General features: G+C 54.4%; 1 protein-coding gene across 10 annotated transcripts in view; it reads left to right on the plus strand.

The window, feature by feature from the left end:
• CACNA1A (calcium voltage-gated channel subunit alpha1 A) overlaps nt 1-15,778 on the plus strand; it is a 285,358-nt gene that overhangs the window by 257,106 nt on the left and 12,474 nt on the right. For 7 of the 10 annotated variants that reach the window (XM_082729516.1, XM_082729513.1, XM_082729518.1 and 4 more), the window contains 7 exons: nt 889-1,005; nt 1,343-1,408; nt 1,586-1,701; nt 3,839-3,989; nt 6,937-7,064; nt 8,301-8,397; nt 11,983-12,088. In XM_082729516.1, coding sequence (XP_082585642.1) covers nt 889-1,005; nt 1,343-1,408; nt 1,586-1,701; nt 3,839-3,989; nt 6,937-7,064; nt 8,301-8,397; nt 11,983-12,088 — 781 coding nt within the window. Of the gene's footprint in view, nt 1-888; nt 1,006-1,342; nt 1,409-1,585; nt 1,702-3,838; nt 3,990-6,936; nt 7,065-8,300; nt 8,398-9,351; nt 9,449-11,982; nt 12,089-15,778 lie in introns of all 10 variants that reach the window. The other 3 variants (XM_082729517.1, XM_082729519.1, XM_082729515.1) reach the window with 1 other exon arrangement.

Consider the following 15,778-nt stretch of genomic DNA (forward strand, 5'->3'; position numbering starts at 1 on the left):
CCTGCTTCCCGCAGGCCTGGTCCCGTGCTACTCCACCCAGCCCCAGAAGCTGAGAAGCCATCCCTGAGAGGGGGGAAAAGGGCCCCAAATGCATCTTCTCCGACTCAGCGGGCAGCGAGGACTCGCCCTGCAGCCGACCAGCCCCAGCTCCCTCCCGTCCTCCCCATTCCCGCTCGCCAAGGGGGTAAGAAAAGATGCTCTTCCGCTTCTCCGATTGGCTCGAGCCGCTGCTCCTCTTGGCCGTGGGGTGAGGTCAGGGCGGGCAGGAGCGGGTGGGCAGCTCGGCAGGGCAGGGCAGGGCAGGGGGCCCGTTGAGTCCCATGACAGATGCATTTCTGGCCCAGAGCGTAACATGCCCTGGGAACCCGCACATGTCCACCAGGCCTGCGCGCTGGCTACCCCGACCCTGCCCTGGTGTTTGTGCATCGTACACGTGTGATGGATTCGGCAACTTGACCCGCTTGTGTCCTATCGTCTCAGTGCATTTGGTTGTTGGGAGAAACAAAAACCATCTCGATTTTTTTCCTGATTGGATGATTCGGATATATTTTCTTTCACTTGTTCTTTGGTTATTTTTCCCCACCCCACCCGGTTCCTTTCTCTTCCTTCCTTTTTCTTTCCTTTTCCCCATCGCGGGTGGGGCTGGCAGGGAGGGTTTATGCTTTTGAGTTGCCTTTTCCTCCCTTCCCTCCCCCCCCCCCAACTTTGTTCCTTTTTCGACGTTTTTCCTCCGCACCATTGCATTAATAGTGCTTTCTCTCCCTCCTTATTTGGGGTCTGGCTTGCTTTTCCTGTTGGTTGGCTTCATGTAGGGGCCTCTGTGAGTGGTGACGGCTCTGAGCCCCCGGGGGTGGGTGGATGGTCACCCTTTTCTCTCCATCTCCCCAGAATAACTTCATCAATTTGAGCTTTCTCCGCCTCTTCCGAGCTGCCCGGCTCATCAAACTCCTCCGTCAGGGTTACACCATCCGGATTCTTCTCTGGACCTTTGTGCAGTCCTTCAAGGTGAGCCCCTGCCGCCAGTCTAGGGCTGAGAAGATTTTTACCCCCACCCCTGCTGTGGCTGAAAGTAGAAACGAGGTGGAAATGCCTCTGTGGTGCCCTTTGCTGAGTCTGTGATCTGTAGAGCTCTTCTCTCAACCGCGGGCCCCTGGTATAGCTTGAGAGTCCCCCTGATGCCTTCTTGCCACTATGACCTCAAAAAGGCCCACGGATCCCTGGCACCACTCTGGCACAGCTTGGGGCTGCCCAGCCCAGTGGGGCAGAACCCTGGGACGGGGAGGGAGATGGTTTGGGTAAGAGGCCCCTGGCACTCTCTTTTATTGCCTTTTTTCCCCACCAGGCCCTGCCGTATGTCTGTCTGCTGATTGCCATGCTTTTCTTTATCTATGCCATCATCGGGATGCAGGTGAGTGCCGATCCCCTAGCGTTCCTAGAGCCCTCCCTGGGAGGGCCACCATCCTTAGGCAGGCGTGGGTTAGGGGAACCCAGTTTGGAGAGACAGCCATGATGGTTGAGTGGACTTTCCCTGAAGCCACTGGGGGCATGGGTGCCCCTGGTCATTCATTACTTTCCTATGCCCCAGGTGTTTGGCAACATCGGCATCGACGTGGAGGATGAGGACAGTGATGAGGATGAGTTCCAAATCACTGAGCACAATAACTTTCGGACCTTCTTCCAGGCCCTCATGCTTCTTTTCAGGTGAGCGGGCGCATGTGCTTTCCTGCTTCTCTTCTGGTGTGGGTGTGCCCTCTTCCTGTTGGGCGCGTGTCCTCTTCTTTCTCCTCCTGTAGGGGGCGTGTCCTTTCCTTCCTCCTCTTGTAGGGGGCGTGTCCTTTCCTTCCTCCTCCTGTAGCGGGCGTGTCCTTTCCCTCATCTTCCTGTAGGGGGCATGTCCTTTCCCTCCTCTTCCTATAGGGGGCGTGCTGTCTTCCTTCTGCTCCAATGAGGCTTGGCATGGGCTTGTGGGGGGCCCAGGGAACCTGGCTGAGCAGAAGCTAAAGGTCCTGGGATACAAGCATGGAAGGCGTTTTCAGGCATTACATCACTGAGTCCTCCTGACCGTCCTGTGAGGTGGGGATTCTTGGCAACCCCATCTGACAGGTGAGGAAATTGAGGCTAATTGGACCCTGAGGCTTGATTTCTTAATCCTGGATGCGCATTAGAGTTCCCTCGTTCATTTATCCGTGGGAGGTTTATTGAACACCACTGTGTGCCAGGCATTGCTGAAGGTATGGTGAACAAAGCAGAAAGAGATATTCCATGCCCTCCAGGTGCTTCTATTCAGTAAGAATAGAAGAAAGGCCATCAGTAAGCTAGTGATGGAGAGTGCAGGAAGGGGATAGAATTCAAGGTTAAGAGGGAAATGGAGGCACAAAAGAACAAACAAATGCCTGGGTGGTTCAGTGGGTTAAGCCTCTGCCTTTGGCTCAGGTCATGATCTCAGGGTCCTGGGATCGAGCCCTGCATGGGGCTCTCTACTCAGCGGGGAGCCTGCTTCCCCCTCTCTCTATCTGCCTCTCTGCCTGCTTGTGATCTGTCAAATAAACAAATGAAGTCTTTAAAAAGAAAACCCACAAAAAAAAAAAAAAAAGAACAAATAATGTGTGATTTCACTTACATGAAGTGCCCAGAACAGGCAAATTTCATAGAGGTAAAGAGGAGGACTAGAGATTGCCAGGGACTGCATGAGTGGGACGCATGAAAGATTCTACAGGTGAACAGTGGTGACAAGTAGGTGCACGGTATTGTGAATGTACTGAAGGCCACTGGACTCTAGCCTTAAGAATAGTTAAAATCAATTTTTTTAAGATTTTTATTTATTTATTAGAGAGAGAGCGAGCAAGCACAAGCAGGTGGGGGGGAGGCAGGCAGAGGGAAAGGGAGACGCAGGCTCTCCACTGAGCAGAGAGCCCAATGCTGGGCTAGATCCCAGGATTCTGGAATTGTGATCCAAGCCAAAGGCAGATGCTCAACCGACTGAGCCATCCAGGCACCCCTAAAATGATAAATCTTATGTACACTTGGGAATGAGAAAAAATTTTTTTTCTTTAATTTAGCGACAACATCTAAAGGAATGGAGGGCTGGTAGGTCATGCCTCCCTGGAGGCAGGTGACGCGTGAGAGAAATAGGTGAGGGAGGGAATCTTGTGGCTATCTGAGGAAGGGCAGGTCAGGAAGAAGTTATAATGAGTGCAAAGGCCCTGAGGCAGGAGCATGGCTGGCATGTTTGGGGACAGTGAGATCCCAGTGTGCCTGGAGCCGAGAGACCTAGGGAGAAGGTAATAAGAGGTGATCATAGCCTGGAGGAAGAGGAGCCTTTAAAACATACCTAGCTATGGGGCGCCTGGGTGGCTCAGTGGGTTAAAGCCTCTGCCTTCGGCTCAGGTCATGATCCCAGGATCCTGGGATCAGGCCCCACATCGGCCTCTCTGCTCAGCGGGGAGCCTGCTTCCTCCTCTCTCTCTCTCTGCCTGCCTCTCTGCCTACTTGTAATCTCTGTCTGTCAAATAAGTAAATAAAATCTTTAAAAAAAAAAAATACCTAGCTATGTCCCCAGGCCTCACCCCAGACCAGTTGAAAGCAAGTCTGCGAGAGTGGGGCTTTTGCATCAGCATTGTTTGAAGTCCCCCGGAATGAAATTTTAAAGCACACCTAACGGATGAGAATCATCTCTCTGAGCTCCCAGAGCAAAAAGGTGGCATATCTAGAACTTGAGCTCATGCCAGTCCAACTCCGGACCCCCATGCAAATATCCCCAAAGGATACCCATGTCCAGGCCTGGTGCCCAGGTCCAGGTGCCCAGGCCCCTGATGGTTCCCCCTCTCCTTTCCCCCAGGAGTGCCACTGGGGAGGCTTGGCACAACATCATGCTTTCCTGCCTCAGTGGGAAGCCGTGTGATAAGAACTCGGGCATCCTGACTCCCGAGTGTGGCAATGAATTTGCTTATTTTTACTTCGTTTCCTTCATCTTCCTATGCTCGTTTCTGGTGAGTCTGTGTGCATGTGGGGGGATGGGGCAAGTAGCATGGGGTCGGGGGGGCCTCCCTGACCTGGCTCCCACTGCGGGGCATAGGTTTCTCTAGAATACGGCTGTGTCACAGATTTGCTCCCTCCAGAGCGCGTCTCTGCACCGGCTGGGGATTCAGTTAACCAGGGATTCTCAGCAGCGACCCTGCTGATATTTGGGCCTGGCTCGGTCTCTGCAGAGGGTTAGGGGGGCTGTCCTGTGCATTGCAGTGTGGTTAGCAGCTTTCCTGGCCTCCAGCCTCAGGTGTGATAAGCAAATATGCCTTCTGACATTGACAGTGACCCCCTGGAGACTGGGGGAAGGACAGAATCTCCCCTATCCGAGAGTCACTGGGTTTTACTGAGGAAAAAACTAGCGGAGCTGAGAGCTGGTCCCCAGGGCCAGTCGGTCCCCACGGCCAGTCTAGTTACATGGGATACTAGTTATGTCCCTCCTCTTCCTGGAGCCACAGAGCCAAGTTAAGAGAACAGAAACTCTCCAGATATCTTAGAGGAGACTTAATACAAGGATTGGCTACATGGGGTTGAAAGAGAACTAGAGAACCCTGGAGTCATCAGGGATTCCTGGCTTCGGGAATTAAAAGGAAAAGAGGGCGGACTGACTCACCCCCAGCCCGCCCCTGGCACCCTGGCTGTCCATGGCCCCAGGACACTTGTACACAGTTCCTGTGGCTGCTGTGACAAAGGACCACAGACTTGATGGCTTAAAATGACAGAAATTGACCCTCCCACAGTTTTGGAGGCTAAAACCGATCAAGGAGTTGGCAGGGCCATGCTCCCTCCAAAACCTCTAAGGGAGAATCCTTCCAGGCCTCTTCCAGCTTCTCTGGATCCCAGGGTTCCCTGGTTTGGGTCTGTCCCTCCGGCATCTAGTGTCCAGATACCTCTTTTAGGGGAATAGCAGTCAGATTGGGTTTAGGGCCCCCCCCCCAATCCAGTATGACGTCATCCTAACTTGATATCACGAAGACCCTTTTTCCAAATAAGGTCAGGTTCACAGGTACCGGGGTTAGGATCTGAACGTGTCTTTTGAGGGGGACACAATTCAACCCACAAGACAGATCCACACTGGAGACAGAAGGGGTCCCTTCGCCCATCCTCCCTGGTCTGGTTTCCTGACCGTGGATCCCCCCAGCAGGATATAGGAAGCCAGCTGCCAAGAGAGCGTGAGATGAGCACAGACCCTGACCAGACGCCAGCATCTGTTGATGACAGAAATTGACCAGACCCTGACCAGACGCCAGCATCTGTTGGCGAAAGTCCCCCTTCAGACCTGTGGCCTCACATTGAGAGACTTGTAGCCTCTGTCTCTCAGCCCCCGAGTCCAGCACCCGCAGCTGCTGACCCACAAGCTCCATTCATTGCCCCATTCCAAGTTCCCAGGCGAGAGAATCTGAATGGACCAGCCCACCCCTTGGTCAAATAGCCACCCTGTCCAAGCAGCTATAGATACATATGAGGACAAGATCCTATAATAGAGCCCATCTGAGAAGGGCAGGCACCCTAGAAGACGTCTCTGCTTCCATCAGCCCCCCAATGTCAGAGATTTCTGTCTTGTTCACTGCTGCATCCCCAGCACCTAGGACAGTGCCTGGCACACAGCGGGAGCTCGTCAATATCATGAAGATGAATTAAAAGTTGAGTCACTGAAGTTAGGGACGCCTAGGATTACGGGTTATTTGTTAAGCACCTACTAGGCTTACATCTATACCTTTGTTGAATACCTACTACATGCCAGACCTGATGCTAGGCACTGAGATACAGAGACAGAACTCAGGTGTCTCAGGCTTCGGGGGTAACTGGCAGACAAGTCAGCAGGTAATAGCTACGTGGCCTGATACATGCTGTGATGAGATGATTCAGACCAAGGGAAGGAAGATTTCAAGGAGTGGCCTGCAGGGACCACGAGCAAGAACTAGAACACGTTAGAAGTAGCAGAAACTTCCCTAATGTAAGCAGCACATACAGCTCACTGACTTGTGTACCTGAAAAGTCCACGTGAGGCGGGATCCTGACAGCAGACCCCCATCCTCCTCGCTCTTCCCCGCACTGGCTTCACTCTCAGACTTTCTCCTTGTTGAGGCCAAACGATGGCCAGGGTGTCAGCACAAATCCCAGGGAAGGCTCGCATTGACCACCTTGGGTCATGTGTCCCTCCCTAAGCAATCACAGCTCTTCCTGGGTTGTCTGACCGGTGCCTGGGGAGCCAGAAATTGGGGGTTGGCCACACCCAGCTCCAGCCTCTTACAGATAAAAGAGGGGGGGTCCCCAGATGCTGCTCCCCACAGGGAGACAAATCCTGATGTTTACTAAAGATGCAACATTTGCAAAGGATCGGAGGCAAAATGATGTAATCTCCCGCTGTGCTAAGGGCCAGAAGGACATGTGAAAATGTGCTACTGGGTGCAGATGAGGGCAAGAAATTTCATTCATTCATTCACTCATGCATCTGTCCATCTGTCCACCCAGGAAATAATTGCTGAATGCTTACTTTGTGCTGGGGCTGGGAATACAATCCACATGGAGCACTGACTTTGGCCTTGTTGGGGGGGGCTGGTGTGGGAAGATGTGGGGTCATGGTGGTCCCTTGGGGTTGGCCCCCATTTCACATAGCGTCTTCCCCCTCTCTCTCCGGCTCTGTCTCTGTCCATCACTACTGGTCTCTGTCTCTTTGTATTTCTCTGTCTCTGTCTTTGTCTCTCTGTCCCATCTCCATTTCTGCATTCATTTCTGGGGTTCCTTGTGTGAGGGTGTGTCTCTCCTCCCCATCCCCCCATCTTTTTCTTTCTCTGTCTCCCTTTTGTCATCTCGCCCCTCTCCCTCCCTCTCTCTCCGGGCCTCTGTGTACGTGTGTTTGGGTGTGTCTCGCTCTCCCCCACTCCCTCCTGGCCCCCGGGGTCCCCACAGATGCTGAACCTCTTTGTCGCCGTCATCATGGACAACTTTGAGTACCTCACTCGAGATTCCTCCATCCTGGGTCCCCACCACCTGGATGAGTACGTGCGTGTCTGGGCCGAGTACGACCCCGCAGCGTGGTAAGGAGTCGCCCGCCCCTTCCGGCCACATCGCCCACCTCTCCCTGGCTGCTAGAGCCCATGAGGCTAGGGCAGGTCCCGGACTTTGGGTCTTTGGGTCGCTGGGGAGCTAGCTGGGATCTCCGAGGGGTCAACCTGGAGGAAAGAGACAAGGATCAGCGCCCTCACGTGCCACAGGTGAAATGGTTGGGGACCGCCTGCCCGAGGCCCAGGCTTTCTGGGAGAAGAAGGAAGGAATCGAACATTGAGGTTTCAGCCTCCTGTGATTCTCCCCGCAACTGAGAGGCCTCAGGATGGTGAAGACAAGCTAGCCAGGCCAGCCAGACAGAGGACGGGGAAGAAACCAGAGGCCTCTCAGCCTCTGCTGTCCTGGGAGTGATGGGAACACAGGGTCGGTCTAGCTCCCTTGGCAGGTGGCATTGGTTGTGAGATCAGACTGGTGTCGGACAGCTATGACAGGAGGCCAGAGCCAAAGACACAAAGCCTCAGGGGTTCTCGCATTTTCGCGGCTACAAAGGGAGCGAGCTCTCCTACCCTTGGGCACCAGAGTGCTCCTGGTGGTGGTTCCAAAGGGTCGTTCTCTACCCTGTGCACGTGGGGACCAGCATGGAGCTGCTCAGAGAAGCTACCCCGAACCTCAGCGCCCACCAACCACTAACGGAAGAGTCTAGTTCGAGCCGGGCTGGGAGCCTGAGAAAGCATTAATGGGGGCCCTTGGCACCCCGAGTGCTGGAGGGGAGGCCTCCAGGAGGAGGAAGGTGGGGAGGACTCCATCCTTGCCATTCCCACAGCCCCAGACAGGTCCTCCGTGAGACCAAGAGGCTGGGGTGAGCCACGGGTCTGGGGCCTTGACTTCTGGCTGGTTCCTAACTCTTCCTCTTTTGATTTTAGGTCACAGCAGTTGGATGCTGTCCCCCTATTCCTCGAGCTCCCCCTCCCTGCAGTGTAGCCTGTGCAGATTGGGGAGAAGGGAGTTACAGAGAGAGCCCTGGGGGAGGGCCCCTCCTACCCCCACCCCAGCCCACCCTGGCCCAGAGCTTTCGCACACCCCAACCGAGACCCTCTTCCCCCGGACTGTCTGGGAACAGTTCAGGGACCTTCCCTCATCCCTGAGTCTCCCCAACCCCTTCAAAGCCGGGGGTCCCCAGCCTCTGGCATCACGACCTTGCTGCGTGCACAGGGAGCTAGCGTGAGCCCAGACCCCTGCCTCCACTAACCCCTGTCTTCTCCTTTCAGTGGTCGGATTCATTATAAGGATATGTACAGTTTATTGCGCGTGATATCTCCCCCTCTCGGCTTAGGCAAGAAATGTCCTCATAGGGTTGCTTGCAAGGTTTGAATTCCACTAAAACCTGCTAGCATCCATGGAATGAGTGTGGCTTGGGGTTCCTCAATATATATATTTCATATATATATATATATATCTAAAAAACAGAGCCATCTCTCTTTCTTGCATTAAACTAGAGAATTCTTAGCCAACAGAATGCAGTCACGTAGACTCGATGAAGCATGGGACATAATCTCTCTGTTCCCTTCAGCCATTTCTGCTTGCTCTTAGCTGAAGCTGCCCATCCCAGGGTCTCAACGGCACCCCAAATCAGACACATCGGGGGGTCGGAGCTGTGCACTGACCCCCCATCACCTCCACTCTCTCCCCCTCCACCCTTTGCCTCCCAAAGCCCCCAGCCCTCCTCCCGCCGCCCTGGCCCCCCCTTCCCCCTTCTAGGCCCCCTCAGAGACCAGCCTCAGCCAAACCAGAGAACTTGACCCAATTTTTAAAATAACACTGAGCCAGAGCCTTGTGCCAGTCCCTCCAAAATGAGACCCTGCCTTTACTCCAAGCCCCACCAGAACCCTAGCTCAGAGTCAAAACTGAATCTGACTTTTCTCTTTTCTCTCTCTCTCTCCCTGCTCATGAGCAGTGAAATGATCTTTTTTTAATGACCTTTTCTTCCATTTTTTTTCCTCCTGTTTTCCATTTATTTGAAACATCTATTTTATTGTTCTCTGCATCTTCCTCTCTCTATTTTTTCGGCTCGTGTGGTTTTTTTTGTTTGTTTGTTTGGTTTGGTTTTTGGTGGTTTTTTTTGGTTTTTTTTTTGTTTGGTTGGATTTTTGTTTTGGTTTCTTTTTTGTTTTCCTTTTTTTGGTGTTTTGTTTTTTTATCTTTGTTGTTTTTTTGTTTTATTTTTTTAATTTTTTTTTTCTTTCCGTTTCTCCCTCTCCCTTCACCCACCCCTTGCTTTGGTTCTCCGTTCCTACCCCGTTTTGTTTTCGGTGCTGCCAGGGGCCGCATGCCTTACCCGGACATGTATCAGATGCTGAGACACATGTCTCCGCCCCTGGGTCTGGGGAAGAAGTGTCCGGCCAGAGTGGCTTACAAGGTAGTCTACCCTTGCCGACCACCGGCGTCGGGCACTGGGGATTTTTCAGCGCTGACCAGGAACAACCAGCCGAGTCTCTTTTTCTGGAGTTACTCTTCTTCTTTTTTTTTTTTTCTCTTTTTCTTTTTCTTTTTGTCCCTTTCCTCCTCGAGTAAATGGATCATGACCGTCCCTTGACTCTAAGCAGCACACTGTGTCCGTCTTTTCTGATGAGTGTGTCTTGGTGTTTTGAGACTCCATTATGGCCGACACGCCGGGGGGAGGGGGAGGGGCGCCCCCAGTCCCCTCGCACCTGGTCCCCTGGGAACCAAATTGGACACAAACATGTTTCAGAGGGAATGCCGCCTCGCCTCCTTTCTGCTCACCTAGAGCAGCCTCCACACCCAGTCCCAGGCCGGGGCAGGTACCTCACAACTAGGGGGGGGTGGGCTTTGGCCCCAAAAAGGCAAGGCCCTGCCCCCCCATCTTTCATATCTTGAGCCCCCAGGTCCAGCAGCACCCCTACATACACCTGAAGCTGATCTCTGACCTAGGGCCTTGGGGGACTCGAGACCTCCCAAGGGGTACCCGGAGTCTCTCCTCCCTCCACCTCTCCCTCCCCCCCCAAAATTGCTTCCCAAGCCCCAACCCCTATGCCACCCATTCTCCCCCAGACACCCCCAACATGCCTCTCCATTGTTCCAGAGTGGTCAGGCAGGCCGCAGCTGGACCCCTGGACCGTGGCACCCTGATGCAGGCCATGCACGCTGCCTTGGCGGGGGCCTGGGGCGGGCAAGCACCATGGCCGACCGGGGGACGGTGCATGCTGGCTGAAGGAGCAGGGGTCCTGCCGCCAGGCGGCTGGGCTGGGCCACCCCTCCAGACCCCTGTCCCGGAATCTCCCTTGGCACCCAAGGACAGATGCTCTGTTCCCTCCAGCTCATCCACGAGAAGTTCAGGGATGACCTTTAAAAATTGCCGCCTGCTCTCCCAGAAAATCGCCCCATCATCCCAGCCACCTTGCCCCCCTCGTCCCCTGTGTCTGTGAGAGTCCTCCCTCCCCTTCTGCTAATGCCGTTCCTTCCCGCCTCAAGCATCCTTCTCCCTGCAACCTCGTCCCTCCCCCTCCTCCCCAGTCAAGACTGGGAAGAGGCTGTCCCACCAGCCTCTCTGACAAGCCTCTCTCAGCACCTATCCTTCCTCTAGCTTTCCTTTTGTACCTTCTCTTGGTCTCTGCTTGGCTGCCCGTGTGCTTGTGCGTGTGTGTATGTGCGTGGGTGTGTGTGTGTGTGTGTGAGAGAGAGAGAGAGAGAGAGCGTGAACCCCCTTCCCTTCCTGGTCTGTGTGCAGGGCCACCAGGGGTCCTTAGGCACCTTTGTGCAAATTTGAAAAGGACACCCTTTCCACAGAACATTTTGTCTGCTGGAAAATTGTTGTAATCCACCCATCTGGCAAAAACAAGATACTTCTTTGCTATCTGCTGAAAAGCTGTCATTTAAATATACTAATCTATGATTTCTAAGACGGTTAGCCCTTTGTGCAGTGCATAACCTGCACAGCTGTGCACAGCAGCCCAGTCTGTGTGTGTTTCTCTGTCTACCACCTCCCTCCCCACCCTGCCCCAATCCCTCTCTTGTGTTCTGTTCTGGGTTTGCCATCCCTCTCCCCATCTCCAGCTCTGTGTTTTCCTGCTGACGTATGTCTGAATCCCCTAGTGAGCGCCTAACTCACCCTCAACCCCATCTCCATGCCACCTCCGCCTGGGCTGGTGCCCACCAGTCCAGCAAACCTTCCTACAGTACCAAGCACGGGGGACAGAGCCCCTGCTTGGGACACGGGGAGTCTTTTCTTCCCTGGGCCACGGGAATGCCCCCTCACCCTTCCCCTGCCATCGCACAGAGCCAAGATCTGGACATGCCCCTGAGAAACACTTCCCACGGAGCTATGAATGAGTCTCGAGATTCCGTCTGCATGCGCACCCCTGTCTGCCGTTCTGTGTGTCACGGCCTCGCTGCATGTCCGTGAGCGGCTGCCCCGTCAGTGGGGGGCCGCCTGCCTGCTGCTTCTCAGAGGAATGATGTGGTCTGTGCCCATCTGGTCTGGTCTGGGCCGAGCCGGGGGAGGAGGCGGGAGCCGGTGGCCCCCCCGGCGGCTGTGGCCCGGGGACCACTGTGCCTGGCTGCTGCATGATCTGCCGCGATCTGCCTTGCGCTCTTCTTCTCTGGGGTCAGAATGGCGCGGAGCCGTCCAGAAGAACTCTGGGGCAGGGCAAGGAAGGGTCTGGCCAACCTGGGAAATGCCAGCTCTGGGATCCAGCATGCAGGAGAGGGAAGGGCGGGGGCTGGTGGCCTAGGAGAGCCCCAGAGCTCTCCCTGTGGGCCACGAAGGGAAACCAGAAAACAGCGCAGGGGATGGATAACCTGAGGGTGGGGAGCATCCTCAGCCACCGCCTTCAGAGTTCTTCCTAGGGCTCCCGGGGTAGTGTGGGTCTGGCTCACGGGGGGGACTGGGAGGGGTGCCTGGCAATGACTGCCCCCGCCTTTGGTTTTCTGTAGAGGCTCCTTCGCATGGATCTGCCCGTGGCGGACGACAACACCGTCCACTTCAATTCTACCCTCATGGCTCTGATCCGCACAGCCCTGGACATCAAGATCGCCAAGGGTAAGGGCAGGAGCGGGAGCAGAGAGGTAGGACAGGATGGAATTGGGGCCTGGGAGGGGAGAGCTGTGGGCAACCAGGGATCCCACTCGCCACATGAAACCAGATGCGCCACTGCCTCATCATGAGCGTCATCCCACTCCCCACTCACTCGGCAGACATCCGGCCGCGCTGCCTGAGCGGCCGGCGCTGTGCTCCGCGGCTTCCGCTTCCTGTGGGAGGGGCTTCCCCCAGCAGGGTCTGAAGGAATCACGTGGACCCCTGGGGAGAAAGTGCCCAGGCAGGTACAAAGGCCCTGGGGTAGGAGCCCATCCATCCACCAATGTGTTGAACCGACTTGCCCTTTGAGCAAGGGGGTGCTTGACCAGACTCACATTTGAAAAGGTTCCCTCTAGCCACAGGGCAGAATTGTCTGGAAGGAGGTCACCGTGGAGGCCACTACCCCATGAACACAGGAGGACTGCCTAGACTCAGGGGATGTGGAGTGTTCAGGTTCTGGATATTTCTTGGGAGCTGACCCGGCCAATGACCAATGGAGGGGATGAAGGAAAGAGAGGAGGAGTCAGAGCCACCACCAGGGGCTGAGCCCTAACCACAAAAAGGACAGAGCCATGTCTCAGTTGCCTGAGACAAGGGAAATGTAGGAGGGGTAGGTTCTGGGCTAAGGAAGGGCAGGAAGTCGGTGTCAGCCTAGAGACACACAGAAGGCAGGGGAGTCTCCAGCTTAAATGTCCTATGTGGGACACAACCCAGGAACATTCTGAAGGAGGCAAGAGAATGAGTTTTCCTGGCTGGGCTGAAGGTGAAAAGTCGGGAGACATCAGATGCTGATAGGAGACTGGACAAGCTCCCGGGAGATGAGTGTGAGCTGAGGGATGCCCCCAAAGACAGCCTGAGGCCACTGCAGGGTTAGAGGCAACAGAGAAGGGGTGACCAGGGAGGCGAGTGAGGGCCAGGGCAATGTGGGTTTTTGGAGGGTGTCTCCAGCCTATCAGGCACTGTCCAGTAACCAAGGAAGACAAAGCCCAAGAGTGACCCGTGGATTTTGTGACAGGCAGCTCTGGGGGAGTGGTGAGGGCCCCTCCTCCCCTCCACCTGGAATGGGCTTTGGAGGCCTGACAGTAGACCCGATGTGACTTGGCAGCTGGTGGGACAGGAGGACAGAGAAAGAGGTGCACACAGGTCATCAGGGGGCACAGGGGCTGACAGAAGGCTGAGTTCCTTGTCCAGCCCTGGGCTGGAAATCAGGGCACTAAAGAGAGAGGGTAGGGTTCCACCAGCTGAAGCCACCAGGAGGTAAAGAGGAAGGAAGACAGAACTTCAGGAACCCAGGTTCCTTCCAGGGTCCCGAGGGAAAGAGGATGGGGAGGAGCCAAGGCCAGAAGTTGCTGGGGAGGTGGAAGGTTTCCAGGAGGGATGTTAGCAGCTTCTACTAGGACACTGCCCGGCAGAGGGGAGTAGGTTGAGGACAGACATAGTTAGCCAGGAAACATGCAGGTGAAAGTTCCGAGAGCAAAAAGAGCCCCCCAGTATAGCAAGAGAGAATCAGAAAAAGCAGAGATAAGGCTCAGGAGAGTACAGAAGTGGGGGGGTGGGGGTCAGGCCCTTGTCTGGCACAGCCTGCAAATTCTTTCTCCTGCAATAAGTCAGAGGTGAGTGGCTCAGGCCTACCAGGCAGCTCAGTGCTCAGCAGAAGTCCGGCCCAGGTTCTGGCTATTTGTGGCTCTACGCTCCCAAGACTGTTTCTTTTTGTTTGTTTGTTTTAAGATTTTATTTATTTATTTGACAGAGAGATATCACAAGTAGGCAGAGTGGCAGGCGGGGTGGAGGCGGTGGGAAGCATCCTCCCTGCTGAACAGAGAGTCCGATGTGGAGCTCAATCTCTGGACCCTGAGACCATGACCTGAGCCAAAGGCAGAGGCTTAACCCACTGAGCCACCCAGGCGCCCCAAAGACTGTTTCCTTATCATTGTGGTTGAAGCTGGTCCAGGTCCCAGCCTGGGGAGGTGAGGAATCTGAAGCGCAGGCAGCAGACTTCTAATCAGGTGGAAGAGTTATGTTCCGTGGGCTCATCTTCCCCACCTGCCCTGCCCTGTCCTCGCTGTAAACCTGGGCAGATCACACCCTCTCCGAGCCTCAGTCCACATATTAGCTAATTAGGCCACATAAAAAACAACCACAAGCATAACAGCTTAAAACACCCACTTAATAGCTCTCAGTCGTGTTGGTCAGAAGTCTAGACAGGCTCAGCTGGGCTTTCCAGGATCCCACAAGGCCGAAATCAAGCTGTTGGCCAGGCTGGACTCTTTTCTGGAAGCCCTGGGGGAAAATGTACTTTCAGACTCATTCAGGTGTATTCAGTGGCCTGTGGCCATCAGCCCGAGGGTCTACTTCATTGCTGGCGTTTGGCCAGAGGTTGCACTTAGCTCCCAGGGAGGCATCTCATCTTTTGTATACTCCAAATCTGTCTGACCTCTCCTGCCACCAGGTGGAGAGAAAACTCAGCTTTGCAAGGGCTTACCTGATTAGGTCAGGCCCACCCAGATAAGTTATGTATCTTACAGCTGGCTGACTTGGGACTTTAATTACATTTGCAGAAGCCTTTCCTGGCAGTCCCTAGACTAGCATTTGATCGAATAACTAGCGTCTTGGGGCAGGAGGTAGGGACAGCTTCAGAATTCTGCCTGCCATGTTACACTCACCTTTAAAATGGGTCTAACTGTGCCCCCACTCTTGGTCTGCAATACCTTTGTGATCCAGCTGCTGTTTCTCTCTGGGGACCTGTTCAGTAGTACCAAGAGAACTCCAGACTCAGATTCAGTGATTACCTAGAAATTCTCAGAACCAAGAGGCGCTATTGGACTCACAGTTATGGTTTATTACAACAGAAGGATACTGGTTAAAATCTGCAAAGCAGAGGCACAGAGGTCAGGGTCCACGGGAGACCAGGTGCAGACTTCCAGGTGAGTCATGTGGGCACCACTGATGTCCCGGCAACAGGATGTGACAACCCAGTTGAAGTGTGGCCAACTGTGAAAACCCACTCAAGCCCTGGTGACCAGAGTATATGCTGGAGGTTGGACGTGTAGGCCTGGCTGACTTAGTTACTCAGACTCCAGCCCCTCCAGAGGTCACACTAATGGTGGGTCACATGGCCCAAGACCCCCACCACAAATCCCATTGTTGGGGTAAACTATCTCACATGCCCAAAAGACACTTTCATCATGCAGGACACTCTAAGGACATAGAGGTGACCTCCCAGGAGCTAGTCAGAGAGCAGTCCTTTCTTTCAGAATGCCAAGTTGTCCTTTATCATGAGGATAGTGTCTGTGGGACTCCAGTCAGGCCAGTCTCTATGACACCCACCAGATGCCCTACATGAGGATTTCAAAGGCTCCCAGGGATGTGCCTGACTTTGTTGCTGTTGTCACTCATACTCCAGATGCTACTCAGTCCCCAGAGAGTCACGCCCCTGACATCTCTGAGCCAGGGACCTCTCCCTATACTGACTTTGGTGAGGGCACCAGGCCCTCCCAGAGCTCCACGGAGAATAACTGATCCAGTTTCCGGGGTTAAGGAAGGTTCGCTGAGTGCTTGGGGACAACAGTTAGAACAGTGATGACAATCACAGCCTTTTTAGTTGACTTGTGTCTTAGGAGGGCTGAAAGTATAACACATTTTTTTTTTCAACAA

The sequence above is a fragment of the Mustela nivalis genome (assembly GCF_964662115.1).
Source record: "Mustela nivalis genome assembly, chromosome: 1".
NCBI lineage: Eukaryota > Metazoa > Chordata > Mammalia > Carnivora > Mustelidae > Mustela > Mustela nivalis.